General features: G+C 40.6%; 1 protein-coding gene and 1 non-coding gene across 8 annotated transcripts in view; one reads left to right on the top strand and one right to left on the bottom strand.

The window, feature by feature from the left end:
- Ablim1 (actin binding LIM protein 1) overlaps positions 1–17,164 on the top strand; it is a 271,582-nt gene that overhangs the window by 249,091 nt on the left and 5,327 nt on the right. For 3 of the 7 annotated variants that reach the window (XM_046449941.2, XM_046449938.2, XM_046449940.2), the window contains exons 15-22: positions 3,755–3,859; positions 5,842–5,889; positions 8,670–8,816; positions 11,033–11,124; positions 12,242–12,347; positions 13,172–13,236; positions 14,149–14,209; positions 14,728–15,486. In XM_046449941.2, coding sequence (XP_046305897.2) covers positions 3,755–3,859; positions 5,842–5,889; positions 8,670–8,816; positions 11,033–11,124; positions 12,242–12,347; positions 13,172–13,236; positions 14,149–14,209; positions 14,728–14,759 — 656 coding nt within the window. In that variant the 3' untranslated portion in view covers positions 14,760–15,486. Of the gene's footprint in view, positions 1–3,754; positions 3,860–5,841; positions 5,890–8,669; positions 8,817–11,032; positions 11,125–12,241; positions 12,348–13,171; positions 13,237–14,148; positions 14,210–14,727; positions 15,488–15,516; positions 15,592–16,353; positions 16,435–17,164 lie in introns of those variants that run through there. The other 4 variants (XM_058581322.1, XM_058581324.1, XM_058581323.1 and 1 more) reach the window with 4 other exon arrangements.
- Positions 15,158–15,228, bottom strand: Trnaa-ggc (transfer RNA alanine (anticodon GGC)). Its single transcript has one exon. It is a non-coding gene; the product is annotated as a tRNA-Ala (tRNA).

Here is a 17,164-nt window from a genome sequence, read left to right as displayed (position 1 = left end):
TCTTCCCCCAGTTTTCCATGCCTTTCAAAGGCTCAGATTTTGGTATTTGGCAACACTGTCTATTCAGAGACCTCATTCCCTGCTGAGCCAGTGTGGTACTTGAACATTATATTGTGCAGTCTCTGAGATGAACATATTGGTGAACCATTCTCTACCTGGTGTTTAAGAAGGTCTTGTCAGAAATTAATATTACTTATAAACACTTGACTATACTAGTGCTTTCTAAACAACTGAGAAATCAATGATTATTAAAGATCACACAAATAAAGAGCTACACCCAACTGTTGCCAACATGCATCCCCAATCCACTTCCTGGGAGTTCAGGCAGCTTCTCCAAGATCCTTGGAGTCTTCAACCTTACCCAAGAAGTGATGGGTGTCTTCTACTGGCACCTGTCAGCTGAGGATCTTATTGGTAGATTGTAATACTTATACAAATACCTATTTCTAATAACCTTCAACCTTTGTGTCCTGCATATGCAGATATCTTTGTATGTGCATGATACTGGCTAATAATTATCAAAACAGATTTAAGGAAATTTCATCTGATTGGGTATTACAACCCAAACCTATGAGAACTAAATTCCCCTACAAGGACACTAGGGTTAAAGGTAAAGGATTAAAGAAAAAAAGCAGTATGGCTCAGGACCCAGAAAGAGTCTTCAAAAGACAGGTTTAAAAATAAAGCCAGAAAGTAGAGACCCTCTGTGTCTTCTTTTGATAAGAGCCCCAAGAATTACTTTGTTTTTCAATTATCAATTATTTTCTAATGTTTATAGAGTTAAAGAATTTTTCTGCAGTAGAATGATTAAATTGGAGTTATTGGGAATAAACTGTAATGGGAGAGTCATAGAGGGGTGCTGTTGGGATCTCACTGTTGAAAAACAGCATCTGGCTTTCTTTCCTTAAGAGATCAAAGAGATAAGCTGGCTGACCCTGCAGTGGTGCCTCCTGAATTAGGCCAGTGAACAGCTGTAGGGTGAATGAGTTGCCCACTTCAGTAGTCCATTCTCAGACACTTGTTAAGCACTTACACAATCAGCTGAGCCCTGGGGAGGACACCGGAGACCCAGTTCTAATTCAGCCATGGGTTTAACACAGCATTCACTTCTCAGTGCAAGCCACACTCTGCCTCTCCCTCTCACCTCCACCTCTATTTTCACATGTATTTTTTTCAGATATGAGCTAGTTCCTGCTTTTGGGGAGAGTGAGATTAAATAAAACCATGTTTGTAAATCAGCTTTTTTTAAAAAAAAGTTTTGTTTTTTTGTTTTTGCAGTTCTGGGAATGAGTCCAGGTTCACTCTACCCCTGAGGTATATCCTCAGCCCTTTTTATTTTTCACATTGAGTCAGAGTCTGGCTAAGTTGTCCAGGCTGGCCTTGAACTTGTGATTCTCCTACCTTAGCCATCTGAGTAGCTGGGATTACAGGTGTGCACCATCACAGCAGTACATTAGCCTTTTTTTTTTCCTAATTTGTTATGTATGACAGCAGAGTGTATTACAATTCATATTACACATATAGAGCACATTTTTTCATATCTCTGACGTTACACTTTAAAAATTTTTTTTATTCTAATTTGTTATGTAACATTAGCTTTTTAAAAAATATTTTTTTGTTGTAAATGGACACAATATATATTTATTTTACTTATTTACTTTTATGTGGTGCTTAGGATCAAATTCAGGGCCTTGCACATGCTAGGCAAGTTCTCTAGCAAATGCTGATCTACAATCCCAACCCCAGTATATTAGCTTTTTTTTTTTTTAATTTATTTTTTGGTTTGTAGGTGGACACAATATATTTTATTAATTTATTTTTTTATGTGGTGCTGAGGATCAAACCCAGTGCCTCACACATGCTAGGCGAGTGCTCTACCACTTGAGCCACAACCCCAGCCCCAGTACACTAGCTTTTAATGAAGTTTTTTAGTAGATGAAGTTTGGGATGAAGCTTCATAATTTTTAGGAGCTAATATTTAACTTAAATAAATAAGTCAACATTATAATATTGGGAACTGGATGCTAAAGTGAGTCGGGGGGGATAAAGACAAAAGTCTGAAATCTCAAAAACCTGGGATTCTAATAGCCTCAAATAGAAATCTGAGCCAGTAGCAAATCCAGATATCGTATTTAGAATATCTTACTACCCATTGGATACAGGTCTGGTCTCTAGTTACCTAAAAATGTCCATATTGAGGAATTAAAAACTATTTGCCATATTTTAAAACTCTAGCAACTCTTTCACACTTTTCTAGTGAGATTTAGGACAATTTAACATGAAAACACTGGCTAGATATCTATTTTCTGATAATTTATTTAAAAATAGCATCAATAGATAAGTAAATTGGACTTCATCAAAATTTAAAACTTTATGCTTCAAAGAGCACTATCAAAAAAGACAACTTAGAGAATGGGAAAAGATGTGCAAATGTCTGATAAGGGACTTGTATCTAGAATATATAAAGAACCCTTTAAAATCAATAATAAAAGTAATTACATAAATAATTCATTAACTTTTCATAGCCCTACATCTTCTGGTGTATTCTTGGGACAAGATATTTGTCTATAGATGGGGTCAGGGTAGTAGCTAATCTCTTTCTGATTTTACGCATTCTATTCATACAAGCAGTTCTCCCCTGTGATCAGAAGGGGTGATGGTCCAAGTGGCACTTGGGACTTTTGCAGCCAAGCTGCATCCCTCCACTCCAGCCATGCCCAAGATACTGCCTTGAAGAACACTGACCAGTCTTGTAGCTTCCACATATCACAGTCCCTGCTTATGATGTCCTAGCTCTTCAGAATATGGGCCTTCCCACTCACCTGAGAACTTCCTTTTTGATGCCCAACACAAGGGACCTTTCCTGAAGAATCGATGACATCTGCATTTCATTTCCTAGCACCTTTCTTGCACCTCTGAGTAAACATGTACGTGTACATATATGTATACATATGTGCATATACATACATGCACGCACACCCATACACACACAAATGTTTTTCAGTCAGCCTCAGTAGGTAGACCCTGAGGCCTTGGAGGCAAGGACTATGTCTCATTCACCGGTTTGTCCTCAGCAGTAGTCCAGTGCCCAGTTAGAATGGGTATTCGGTAAATGTGTTAGTGATTGAAACATTAGCCTGGTAGAGAGATATCAGTGGTCCCCAAGCACCTGGCAGGAAGGGATCTGACTCCATTTGTGTATTTCAAAGTGAGGAAAACAGAAACATATGCTGCAATGAAGCTGTTTTGCTGTTCCTAAGGGGAAAGCCTGGGTAACTGCTCGGGCTTCCAGACTTGGTCCTCAGTTCAGAGAAATGCATTCCAATGGCCAGCCTCTGCCATCATGCTTGGAAGCAGCTGTACCTCCGGTGCGGGGGGGATTGCATATCCCACCACTCTGGTACTTGGGATTTACCCATCTGGCAACTGATCGGAATCAGTAGCAAGTGACTTTCCATTCCGCCCAGTGCCCTTGCCATCTGATCAGTTTGCTGCCGGCTCACAGCCTTCACCTGCATGCCATTGGAATGACGCATTGACCGCTAACCGCTTTCCACCTGGGTCCGCGTGAACTCAGCCTCCCCTTTGAGAAACTAAACCTGACACCACCTTTGCCAGCAACTTGATAAACTGAGTCTGTTTCCTTTGTTTCTCCTCCTTGCAGTTTGCTGTGTTGAATTTTGATTACGCTTGCTTGGTTTTCTTTATTGTTCTCCCTTCTCTCATTTTGTTTTCTCCATTCTTCTCATTGGAGGCAATGAGCCGTCCAGCGGCCGGAACTCCCCTCTCCCTTACCGGCCCGACAGCCGCCCTCTAACTCCAACTTACGCTCAGGCCCCTAAACATTTCCATGTTCCAGGTAGGAGCTGACACTGTCTGTCTCGGTGTCCTGTCACAGTGTAGAATGTAGCCTCGTAACCTCGTCTCGTCTCCATTGTTCATGCTTGTTAATTGGGATGCACACAGCTGACAAATCCTAAATTGCAGGATCCGACCTAGATGCCTTTCGAAAGTTCTATATGCCTAGTGCCAGGATCACACTGAAGGTTCCATTTTTCTCAAGTTCATTATTATTATTATTTTTTTTAATAAAGATATTGGGGATTGAACCCAGGGCCTCAGTCATGCCAGGCAGGCACTTCACCACTGAGACCTCAAGGTTTTTTGTTTTTTTTTTTTAAAGAAGGGTTGAATTGTTTTTGTTTTGCAAAAATTTTAACTCTTTCAAAGATGTCACTCTGTGGTTCTTTGTTAAATTACCACGACAGCAGTCTGGATATCTTCTCATCCTCCAGATTGAATCACAGTGTCACTTGAGAATACCTTTTTATATTTCCTGTTTGTCTCCAGTGTGGAGATTTTTTCCCCCCATGGGCTTTTCAGAGAGGTGTAGCATTGGATCAGGGAGGTGGTCTTTCACCACCCCCATAACCCAACCCACAGAGATATCTTGCAATTTAGGCGTGGTGCTGCCAGCTCTGCTCCAGTAGCCACAAGCATTGGCTGTCCCAGCACAAGTAGTAATTTGCCATCAGAAACTGGAAAGACCAGAATCTGTCCCTATCTTACTCTTTAGGGTTGGCTGAATTCCTAAGGGTGGGATTGTCCATCAGAGGCCACAATGGTATTTTCCTATCAGCAGTATATAGTTTTGTTCCTTTTAGCTACTGAAAAAGGTTCAGTAAGTTACCCAGTAAATATATACTTATAATCTATATTAGTTTTTTTTTCTTTTGCTTTCTAAATTTACCTAATAAAACAGAGGAAACTTCAATGAGATTGGCCCACTCAGCTAGGACTGCCCGTTTTTAAAAGTTTCATGAAATCCTGAAGAACATTGTTCTACATTTGGGATTTTGACTTTCCTGGATGGAGAATACCTACTTTGATTAGAAAGCTTCCTGCCCATCAAATCATGTATCATTCCATTCATAGAAAAGGGGAAGTACCGGCCACACAGCAACCTACAGTATCCTAACAAGACTTGCTTTATTTTTAAGCATTGAATAATTTAATAAAACTCTAAAATAATTTTAATGACTTGCCATTAGTTTGACTAAGGCCAGTAGAAAAGAGCCACCTAAGAAAATTAGTTTGGCTAATTAATTCATGAAGAATGCCCCGCCAAGATACAGTGTCCAAAAGAAACCTTTTTCAAATTTCCTGAATATTTGCAGCTAAAGTGAAATGGTGGCATAATCAAATGGGGTCCTATATGAACACATGAGTAGTGTTTAGTATCTCCTTTATTTTTCTTTTTTCCTTTTTAAAAAAATTTGGCCTATAAAAATTAGGATTCTTTTGAGCATCCCATCAACTCACTAAGCTAGCCTTGCACATAGAAAATGTGTTTATGTTTAAAAAAAAAATACTCTTGATTGTTCTACATTGCTTTTCACTGTTCCACTCATTAATTGAAAAAGTAAATTGAGCCACTGGTATCCACTGGGAGCTCAATTTCTAGACAGTAGCAATTTGGGGCTTTCCCCCCAAACTGGTTATGTCTTCCCCACCATCCGAGTGCTTCCACTGCTTGCGTTTCTTCCTGTTTTAATTCCACTTTCAGTGAAGTATGTATTTGAAATAAATGGCTCATGAATAAGTTATATCTCTCAATATGCTAAGATGTATTACAAAGGCTTCCAGATCACTTTTCTACAGTAATTCACTCATTTCTGTAATCTTTTCTTCCAAAGAATGCAATCTTTGTAATACAAACGTTAGCCTTCTGGGTTATTTTTGTTCAGGAGTCTTCAGTTTGGTTTGCCCCTTGGTTGATTTGTTTTTCCCATCACTGAACTGGTTCCCATAATCACACATCTTTGCTTTTCATTTTCACAGATCAAGGGATCAACATTTACCGAAAACCACCCATCTACAAACAGCATGGTAAAACTCGCTTTCCTCCGCATAGTTTAAGTAGCAGAGTCTGCTGTCTCCTCTTTGCTGTCTTCTGAAAGGCTTAATTGCTGCTGCTTTTGAGAATCAAACTGGGGCATCCAGTATATTATGATGGATTTTAGGTCCAATAAGATGTGTAAATGCTGTGAAACTGACTTCCCTGGATGGAGAATACTTGGCTGGATCAGGAAGTATCCCCCCTATTTCTGAGCCCATCGGGCCATGTATTATTCCATTCATAGAGAAGGGAAAGTACTGGTCACAAGGGCCCACGAGCAGCCTAACAAGACATTTTTGCATCAAATAATGTAACCAAACCTTAAAATAATTTTAATGAGTTTGCAAGCAGTTTGACTAATTAAAACTAATGAAAAAGAGACACTTAGAAAAATTAATTTGGCTAAGCCTACATGGACTTAGTTATTCCAGTCCCCTGCCTCTTCTGAGGTGTGCCAATGTCTTGCCATGCAATGGATGGGGCACAAGCTGACTGGTGGTAATCCTTGTGCCATCTCCTGCCTACATGGCTCTGTGATATCATGCCACCCCCTGTGCTTCAGTTTTCTTATCTCTAAGGACCTCTGAGTTAAATCAGTTTGTCTTTGACATTCCTGCAAACAAAGAATTACTAAAGTGGATTTATAATTGCGTTTTCCTGTTCTGAAATACAGCTATTTTTTAATCCCAGAAGTCACATTACTTTCTGTAAATCACATTTTGTCCATTGTTGTTAGGTCTCTGTGGATTTATCTGCCAGAAATTTTTGTGAATCGAGAGAGAGATAATAGACAAAACTGCCAATGATTTCAGAAAATTTTACAGAAGTTGTGCCTGGAAATTTGAAGGCTGACTTTAGAATCCAGTTACCATTAATAAGTTAGTAAGAATTAGGATGCTATGAAAGGCAAAATTGAAAATACACTACGAAAAAATATTAGGCCAAAATTTTGGGATAAAAAAGACCGTGTGTATTGGAACGGTTCTAGAGTTATGTTTTTTTTTTTCTCGTTATTTTTCAAGGTTTTGCATCATGTGCTTGCCTTTTAAGTTTGTTAACATTGTTTTTGTTTTTGTTTTTTATGGTTTAATGTCTTCCCACACACTCATTAACATGTGAATGTTTAACTACTGACTTCACCAATTCTAATGAGTAAGTACTGTTTGAAGTCATGCTTTTTTGTTTTAATTTAAGAATAAGATTCCCAGAGTTTGACTTATCAGTTGAGACTTTTTAAAAAAAATTATTAAAATATTTAGACTCTGTCTCTTGAATAAATAATTAGGATTTAAGGAGATTGTATAATGTGAGCCTTTATTTGGAAGGAATCGATTGATTTCCTTCAATACTGACTTTAAAGTCTTTGCTTTCAGTCTATTGTAATTAATAGTAGTATGGCCACAGTGGCACTTGTCAAAGAAAGGACAGCCAACTGTTCAGTGCCAAAGGAATAGATGTCATGCCCCAACTGCAGTCTGTGCCCTGATGTTTTGGGGAAAGGCTGGATCTAAATTAAGTCACACACTCTTTTTGTGTGATGCAGAACTTAGGTCTTTCCTTTGCTAATGCACTTTGTCTGTCTACAGGAAGGGTTGAGTATGTAGTGTTTTCTACGCAGAAGTATTTTCTTTTTTTCTCCTGAGGTTAGAAATTCTGAGAAACACTGCTCCATGTCCTGCCAAGATCTACCCCTTATTATTGGGTGACCTTGGTCAAATCATGTAAGCAAATTGAGACCCAGAAGGTTAGTGGAAGGAAGCAGATATTGGAGCTGAAGATCAAAAGGTTATTTCCAGATTTTAAAATATATGAACTCAGGAGGGAGAAAAATATTATAATTGTGTCTTGAAATGTTTAGTAACATCCCAGACCAGTTTGCAAAATTAGCCAGAATCCGGACCAACCATTTCACTTGGTTTGTTTTGCTCCAAATCAGGGCAGATTCAGTACTTTCAGCCTGTGAATCCTCCTCCAAACACAGCCACTAAGGACTCTGAGCTAATGTCACTGGTAGTTTGGCTTTTGTTGTTTTAAAGTTGGTTCACTCACTTGTATATACAGACTCTCGAACAAAACAGTGAGTGGGGATGGCATACATAAATCACAATGCTAAATTCCTGCAAGCTGGAAGTAGATTCTCCATTTCCATTTCTCCCAAGATACAAGGACCCATATGTAGCATATAAGGATTAAAATGAACTGGATCAATATATTTTTGGCTTCTGGCCAAAGCTACCATCCCTCTAAATATGAGTGACAACAGTAAAATTCTATTGTCATGCTTTTAACTCTTTAACTTCAATTTTTTAACTCAAATTTCCAATAATTCAATTTTCTAATTCCAAAATAATTATTTACTCTTGGAGAATACTAGGAGTGAACTTTCTATGATGGTAAAAACGTTCTATATCTATGCTGTCCTGTGCAGTAGCCACTAATCACAGGTGACTACTGAGTACCTGAAATATAACTGATACAACCAAGGAACTGAATTTTAAGTTTGTTAGTTTTTTTGGTTTTACCTAATTTTATTCATTTAGATTTAAATAGAGCTAGCACTGGATAGCATAGCTCTAGAACAAGAATTTGGATGTAGGACAGACATAGAATAAAACGTTGCTTCTAACATAAAGTAAGGGAAATGAGTTGAATTGTCATGGTGATAGAACTTTCTGGAAACTTTTTTCTGATAATGAGAAAACTGTGTCTGTGGGGTTGAACCACCCCTGCCTTACACACCAATAGCTAAGCAACCCTGGTTCCCATCCAGATGCAGCTGCTTTGGCAGCCCAGAGCAAGTCCTCAGAAGATATCATCAAGTTTTCCAAGTTCCCAGCAGCCCAGGCGCCAGACCCCAGCGAGATACCAAAGATTGAGACGGACCACTGGCCTGGTCCCCCCTCACTTGCCGCCGTAGGTATGCAACTGATGCAGCTAAGTCAAATGGACAAATTGCGAGGGGAGCTAACCATGAGATGCTTGGAAAGGTACAAGAACATGTGTCCAAACTTAAAGACTTTAAGAAAAGTACAGCCAAGAGGCAGAATAGTGAAAAGACCTAACGTGGCATTAGTTTGTGTGCAAGTTGCTTCAGTTACAGAAACACATCAACCAGAGCATGGCTCTAACCAAACCCACTGAGATCCAGAACTGGTCTAAAACGGATGGTTTGCACAGACTCTCGGCGTTATCACTGTAAAATCAACTGTTTCAAGCACAGTTGAGTCAGAGCTTCATGGCAAAAGCATTGTTCTATATAAATAGAGTCTAGTGGGTGGGTTTGCTGAGGGTCCATAGAAGCATGACTTCTTTTAGTTACATTTGTTTTAGACTATATCTGGATTATAGTTATAGTTCTCTTAACCAGCAACCTTAACACCGAAGCACTTTAACGTTCCTGCAAGATCATGTGCTCCATTGCTAAGGAGAGCTATTACAGAGTAGAAGATTTTCCGAAATAGCAAGTGAGGGGATGTAACTTTACATCTGTCATCTCCATGATCCTGTGCTAAAATGTCATTTTGGAGTTGTTTCATCCTTTTCTTTATGCTTTCCAATTGTGTCTGTGTCTTTACTGTTTTGTCATAGTGAAATCACTCAGCCCTGAAAGGGATATTAACAAGCACAGAAGCACGTACTGAAAATCCAGTGAGTCAGCCTTACAAAGGCATGACTATAGCTTATCACATTTCTATTGACAACCTGAAAGGCCTTCAATTTTCCAAAATTTCCTAATCTTCTGCATCAGGTTATTTTTATCAAGTTAATTGAGGAATGATTTTTATAGGCAATAAAGTGATTTTAAAACAACTAATATTTATAGAAATAGTTGAAGGGAAAATCTACTTAGTTCATCATTCATAAGTATTCTATGATTATGTTAATGAGATTTGTTGAATTCTTACAAAGTTGGATTTCTTAGTTTTTATTAGAATACACTAAAGAGAGAAAATTGACATTGACATTTATGATTTTAAGAACTAGGAATGTGTCAATCTGTGCCTTTTGGAAGTCTGTGGGGGCCTTGTGCCCCCACAGTTGTATTGCTGAGCAGGGACTTGGAAGCAGCTAAGCTTTTGCGGAAAAGGAGAATTCAATTTTTATTGTTGAAACTATCATCACTACATAGTTTAAAGTTCCTTTGGGTTCCAAGATGAGGAAAATGTCTGGTCCATTAATCAGAATGATGAAAACTGAGACTATTAGTTGAAGTTTATTTTGATTAGATTAGCAAACTTTCCTGTTTCCTCCCACAGCCAGATTAATCCAAGTAATTTAGGGAAAACAACAGTTATCTTCATCTTCCAACCATTCAGACAGATTCCTCCTTTCCATTCCCTGTCTCCCCTTATTCCAAGAAATGTAAAAACCGTTTGCAATTTTAAAAAAATTCACGCAGTAATTTTTAGCTTTATTAATACTGTTTTTACATAACTATTGGTATAAAATTCTTTTAAAAAAATATTTATTTTTTAGTTGTAGTTGGATGAAATTCCTTTATTTTGTCTACCCATTTTTATGTGGTGCTGAAAATTGAACCCAGAGCCCCACACGTGCTAGGCGAGTGCACTACCGCTGAGTCACAACCCCAGCCCGGTAGAAAATTCTTTTATAGTCATTTTTAAAAGTATCATTAAAAAGAAAGTAGGAAACCCATTCTTTAAAAGACACAAACAAATATGCTTTTTAATTGACTTACTAAGTGTAGGTGGCAATGATAGTATTCTGAAAAGTCTAAATCTTCAGAGAAAGAGAAAACCACAAGATTTTTAAACTTGTCACAAGACAGAAACCATCTTATGGATTTGTTGGTATGTGGATAAATTCAGATTCCTCTCTATTTGAAAAATTGACCTCAGGGACGTGGCAAACCAGTTCTAATTGAGCAGAGAATTGCAGGGAGTCACTAGTACATTGAACCAGCTTGCCAAAGGGGCCCACCTTCTTAGAGAAACCACCTGGGCGAGCTGGATTGGTGGTGGGTGCCTTTCCCCCCTGTCTGGTTCACTTCGACTTGTGAAGGACCAACCACTCAGAGCTTGCCAGCCTACAAATTGAACACAGATGGACTAGTCCGTTAAGATTCCCTTGTCACGGGGCTGATGTGAGAAGTTGTCTTTGCTGTGGAATTAGGAACTGACATGAGACGCAGATCTAGTGGCAGAGAGGAAGATGAGGAGGAACTCCTGAGACGCCGGCAGCTTCAAGAAGAGCAGTTAATGAAGGTTTGTCCTTAAACTACCTTGTAGCTGTCTTCGATTCTAATTCAATAAAATCTGTAACTTTTTACATCACTACTCTGTACAAGCCACTAAGACAGGCAAGAGGTGGTCCCAGCCCCTTGAGGCTTACAGTCCAGCGAGACATGACAAGCATGAACTTTAATAAGGACTTTGCACTTGCCTTTAGAGGTGATGACATTGAGGCTGGAGGTCAGAGAGTTGTAGAATGGTTGGAGAGTGTGACTGTGTGAGTGGGCATGTGTTGCATGTGCAGAGGGTGCAGGAGGGCCAGGTAGGTGGAGGCGATGTACATCTGGGGCCTGCAGGCTCTTCTGGAAGAATTCCCTTAGGATTGAATATTTCTCCAAGTTTCCCCTCAGAACTTGGAGGATCTTATGCATATCTAGACCAGGAGAAAAGGAATCAAGGGGACAGTCACCAAAAGGTGCCCATTGTCCTCCTTCCTCTAGCAAGGGCCTACCGCAAACCAGAAGGATGTCTGATTATAAACTCTCCCACCAATAATGCATCCCTTGAAATGATGTTTTCCAAAGAGATGAGAAAAGCACATTAATTATATGGGGGAAAGAACACAGAGTATAATCTTAGTTTTATATAAAACATGTATAGAAAAATAATAGATTAGGGTAAATAGAAGTTAGAAATGGTGTCAGATTATAGGTTCATTCTTCCAGATTTTTCAAAATATATACAATGAACACATACTTATTTTTTGTTTTGATTTTAAATCAATGCAATTTTTTTAAGGATTCATTCCCAATTTCCTCTTCCCACATCAAAAGTCCACCACACACTCACATATGCCTGCTGAGGTCACCCACTGACACATTGGGGAGGGCAAAAGAAGGAGGCAGCTTTCTGACAGAACCTGGCACAGGGACATTCCCCTGACATTGGAAAGGCTAAGAGAGGTGCAGAATCCAGAACCTGTCCTGCTTTTTGATGAATTACCAGGCACTGGACCTACCTGCAACCAGGCCCCCTAGGGTCAGGAACTTCTTGCAAGACCTTCTGGAAAGAAACTAGTTCCATGAAAGTAATCGCAGACTTTGCTTTCCTTTTCCTTTTTCTTTTTCTTTTTGTTTTTTCCTGTGCATAGCTTAATTCAGGCCTAGGGCAGTTGATACTGAAGGAAGAGATGGAGAAGGAGAGCCGGGAGAGAGCATCCTTGTTAGCCAGCCGCTATGATTCTCCTATCCACTCAGGTGAGTGGCAGACCCTTCCTAGCATGAGCTGACAGCCAGAGCCTGCCTGGCCAATTGTGCAAGAGGCAGAACCACTTATGGTGATCTCCAGAGCTCCTTCTAATTCTGAGATTCCGTTCTATATGAATACATAATACCATATCTCCATAGATTAAAAAATGAAGAGCTCAAAAAAATGTAATGACACATTCAAAGATGTGGACGTGTTAAGTTGCTGAACCAGAAATCAAATTCAGCAGCCTATTTGCCTTCCATGCCCTTAACACATGGGATAGACCTAGACCAGGACTAGGCCAGGCCTCCCAGGAGCCCAGCTGTGCTCAGCCAGTAGAACTTCAAATGGTTGGTTTCCAGGCCAGTTACTGCTGCCATGTCACTGGGACAGGGGGCCCATGTGTTCAGTCATCCCTGGGTTTGAATCCTCGTTCAGCTGTCATGAGTTGAGTGACCGTTGGCAGGATACTTCTCTTAACTCCTATTTCTGCTTTTGTAAAATGGAAATAATAATCGTATTATTAGGGTACTGAGGATACAAGGAGATAAATTCAGTCAGGCACTTAGATGGGGGCCAGAATTTTAGGAAGCACAGCTCCCTTGGTCCTGCTGGCTTTCTTTCCCTGCCCTTCCGTAATAGTGTCACTGTTATGATACTATTCCCTGGGCCCTCAAATATGGTGGCATTTTGTGATCATTTGAGCCCAATATCATTCGAATTGTTTTTGCTAAATCTCCTCTTCTGCAAAGCAAGCGATACACTATCAAGGTTATTAAAGAACCAGATTTCTGCTTTCCTAACAATGGCCTTTGACCTTTTTCTCACTCAGCTTCCTATGCTCCATCATCTAAAACCTCATCTCTTCCTGGCTATGGAAAAAACGGGCTTCACCGGGTAAGATTTCTCTTCTATTGGTTATTTCTTTGTGCATTCCCTCTTCAGTCCTAGCTGAAGTTCAGGCTTGTTGTCCGACTACATCTGACCCTTTTTTTAAGTTATAGTTGGATACAATACTTTTATTTATTTGTTTATTTATTTATTTATTTTTATGTGGTGCTGAGGATTGAACCCAGGGCCTCACATCGCTCTACCACTGAGCCCCAGCCCTACATCTGACTCTTGACCGAATGTTGGATTATAATGAAAACTGTAACCTCCTTGGTCACCTTGTAAATCACAAAAAGTGAAAATATTTCTTTTGAGAGGAGAAATTGGCTTTAAATAAATGAATGGCCTATGGAAACTTGAGACTAGATTAGTCTAGTGCAGCAAAAAGTAATTGAGTTTTTTTTTTTTTTTTTTTTTTTTTTTTTACTAGGGATTGAACCCAAGGTTGCTTAACCACATCCCTAGCTCTTTTTATTTTTACTTTGAGACAGGGCCTCATTAAATTGCTGAGGCTGGCTTTGAATTCGAGATCCTCCTGTCTCAGCTTCCTGAGCCACTGGAATTATTGGCCTGGGCCACCGCACCTGGCTTTGAGTTGTTATTTCTGCTATGAACGGAAAGTTTCTTGAAATTGTCCTCCTCACAAGCCAAAGAGCAATGGTATTTCTGTATCTACACAGGGAAATGTATTTAAGAGATATTTGCTTACCAGGGGCCTGCTGAGCAGTGGCAGTAGAAGTACCACAGCAAAGATTTTACAGTTGTAAAGGAATAAATAGGAGAGAAGATTAATGAGGGTCCAGGAAATGAGCCTGGGAAGGGTTCTTAGGATTTTGTAAATCCTGTCTTTCTTTCTACCTGTCTCCAAGTGATCACTGTGTAGTTTTTCTAATGATGTTTTTTTCCCCCTCATTCCAGCCTGTTTCCACAGACTTTGCTCAGTATAACAGCTACGGAGATGTCAGCGGGGGAGTGCGAGGTGAGGCTCTCATGGCCAGGCTGACAGGGCAGCCTCTTCCCAGGTGGTCAAGGTTCACTTGAGACTGTGCCCTGTCTCCAGGCACTGCATGCCTTTGTGCTGGGTTTCACTCCAGTAGGATCACAGCTCTCTTCTGTGAGCCAGCAGAGCAAGTGCTAAAATCTAGAGGATCTCTACTGAAATCCAGCTAAGGGGAATCCACGCATTTCCCTCTGGGTGCTGAGCACTCTGTTCGCTTCCTGGAGATGCAGCAACAAGGGAGACACAGCCCCTGCCCTCAAAATGCATATGGCAAGGAAAGAGAAAAGAAGGATGCTTTACCTGATTCCTAAAGCTGGGGTTGGCATTTTCTGGCTTCTTGGAAGCCTGCGGTACAGCATGGGCACAGACTGGGAGCAGGGAAACAACATGGTTCCTGGGGACTATTTTAGGAATTGTAGTAGAAGACAGTCTCTCTGGGAATGGCTCCACGTTTTTCCAGGTCTTTTCGTGATATTTTCCTTTCCTTTCCTTTTCAGATTACCAGGTATGGACCACTCTGCTTCCTTAAATTGGCCACACCAGCACCATAGAGCCATTTTCTAACCCAGGCTGTTTGCCCCAGGGTGATGATTTCTGCTAAGAAGATACATACTGTAGTTGATTTGTCATTCCTCCACAGCTATGAAGCATAGGCACATCTGGTGCCCAGGTCAAGCTGTCCCTGCAGGCCATGGGGACATAGCATGAGCCAAGTCAGGTGTGGAAAGACTCTCTTGCTCTGGCTTAGGAGAGTCTCTCCAGGTTGAAAGCGGACCAACATCAAGGGTCAACTCATGTGCAGTGTTTTTTTCTTTTAGTTATAATTGTAACAGAAAGAAACTCAGGTCTTGAGCAACAGAAAGGAATAGTTTGCTCTCAAACTATTCCTCTTTTTCTGGAACCTTTTTTTTTTTTTTAAGTGGAGAAAGGTGGTCCTGGGGATTGAACCCAGAGCCTCATGCATGCCAGGCAGACTCTCTACCACTGAGCTACACCCCTAGCCTAGAACATCTGAGCAAAGATAAGGAAAAATACAAGGAAAACTAAGCCCAAACTGAGAAATTAGTCCATAGTTATTAAGCCAGGATCTTTCTGAAACTGGATCTCAGAAGAGATTCCTGCTTCTTGTTCAATAAGAATCTCGTTTTGAAAAATACATGATAAGGAATATGACACATCTATAAAATAGTTATACGAGACCCAACCGGGAAGTTTGGGAGCCCACAGAGTCCTCCCTTGAGCGCCCCTATTCTGTGCTCATCCTTGAACCAGCATTTCTGCTGCAGACCCTCCCGGATGGCCACATGCCTGCAATGAGAATGGACCGGGGCGTGTCCATGCCCAACATGTTGGAACCAAAGGCAAGTACAGCTCTTCTCTTTTGTCTCTTGCAGGGATGACATGGCCCTACAAAGATTTGGTTTCCTATTTTTCCACCCTTTTCGGAGTGCGAGGCCCACTTTGTTCTAGACTTATGCATCTAGGAGAGCTGTCAGAAAACACATTCTTTTCACTTTGGCTGCAATAAGTCCACAGGTTTAAGCCCTTACTGCAGTTGGAACTCTGTGTTCTTAGTGAGATACCAGCACTTCTTTTCCTTGGCCACTCTTGGGATGACTGGTCACTCTAGCTTCAGAACATTCTGTACCTCCAGAGGTAACCAAGGGCTTGTGCCCACTGTCAGCCTTAACTGGGCTTATTTCAATGGGTCCATTGCCAGAACATTGCTTCTGGGCCTGCCTGGCTCTGTGGATTCGTGAGATAGTTATGGACCAAGATTGCTGAACCCAGCCATCTCACAGAACTACATAAAAGCCAGCATATATACCTGAAATTTCTATTTTTCTCAAACTTTTACCTTCATCCCCCACTCAGAGTAAGTTGGTATACATGTACCCAATCAAGCCCTCCCAAGGCACAGTGCTCTATGAGGCATTGATGGAGATTTATGTCCCTGTCCCTGTCCTCTGGAGCTCCTGCTGGTCTTGAGAGGTGAACATCTTGTACTCTGACATGATTATCTCTCAGAAGCTCTGTCTTGGTAGTGTTGGATTTTAAGTAGATTCTGCTTGTTAATAAAATGAACAGCAGTATATTAGGAGGTGATTTTCTTTCCTTCTCAGATATTTCCATATGAAATGCTCATGGTGACCAACAGAGGGCGCAACAAAATCCTAAGAGATGTGGACAGAACCCGGCTGGAGGTAAAAAAAAAAAAAAAAAAAAATCCAGACCCAGTTGCAGATCCCTATACAACCCCCCACTGCACCCTGCAGTGTCCCCAGAGAAATGTTTTATTTTTTTCAGTGAAAACGAAAAATCGTAAAGATCAATCTCATATTGTAGGTAGAACTAAGAGGTAACTAAAATCTCAGAGAATCACTAATGAGATAAAAACCACAAGAAGCAAGTTTGCAGGCCTGTATCCATTGTTCTAGTATATACTGAGCTCTCTATTAGACTCCTGGAGGTACAACAATAACCCAGACTTGACCCCTGCCCTCAAAATACATATGTCAAGGACGGATTGAGAAGGATGTTTTGAGTTTCTGGTGCCCAATCTAAATCTGGCATTCCCTGGCATCAGGGAGGACAGTAGTACAGCCCTTATATTTAAATGTATCTATACTTAGATCAGTATTTTTAAAATGCCTGGAATGACATTTGAAACAACCCTTGAGACACAGTATGATTTTAGTCATTTTCTTTGGAAATTGGATGCTGTTGTAATGAGAGCTGGGGAATGCAGAATGGGTGTGTCCATCCCCCTTCAGATAGTCCTCTGCCCCTGACCCTGGGCTGAGCCCACTGGGAGCTAGGAAGGAGCTCTCTAGGAGGAGGTTTATACCAGACAAATGTCTTTCGTGGCTGTTACTGCATTCCTTGTGGAGGGGTTAGCTGGGTACACATGCCCAAGGCCTCCTTAGATCTGGA

This window comes from Marmota monax, unplaced genomic scaffold (assembly GCF_021218885.2).
Source record: "Marmota monax isolate L192 unplaced genomic scaffold, Marmota_monax_Labrador192_F-V1.1 WCK01_AAM20220418_F8-fsc00004, whole genome shotgun sequence".
NCBI classification, from domain to species: Eukaryota; Metazoa; Chordata; class Mammalia; order Rodentia; family Sciuridae; genus Marmota; species Marmota monax.
The sequence above is the reverse complement of the archived record's forward strand: the minus strand, read 5'-3'. Positions and strand labels throughout refer to the sequence as shown.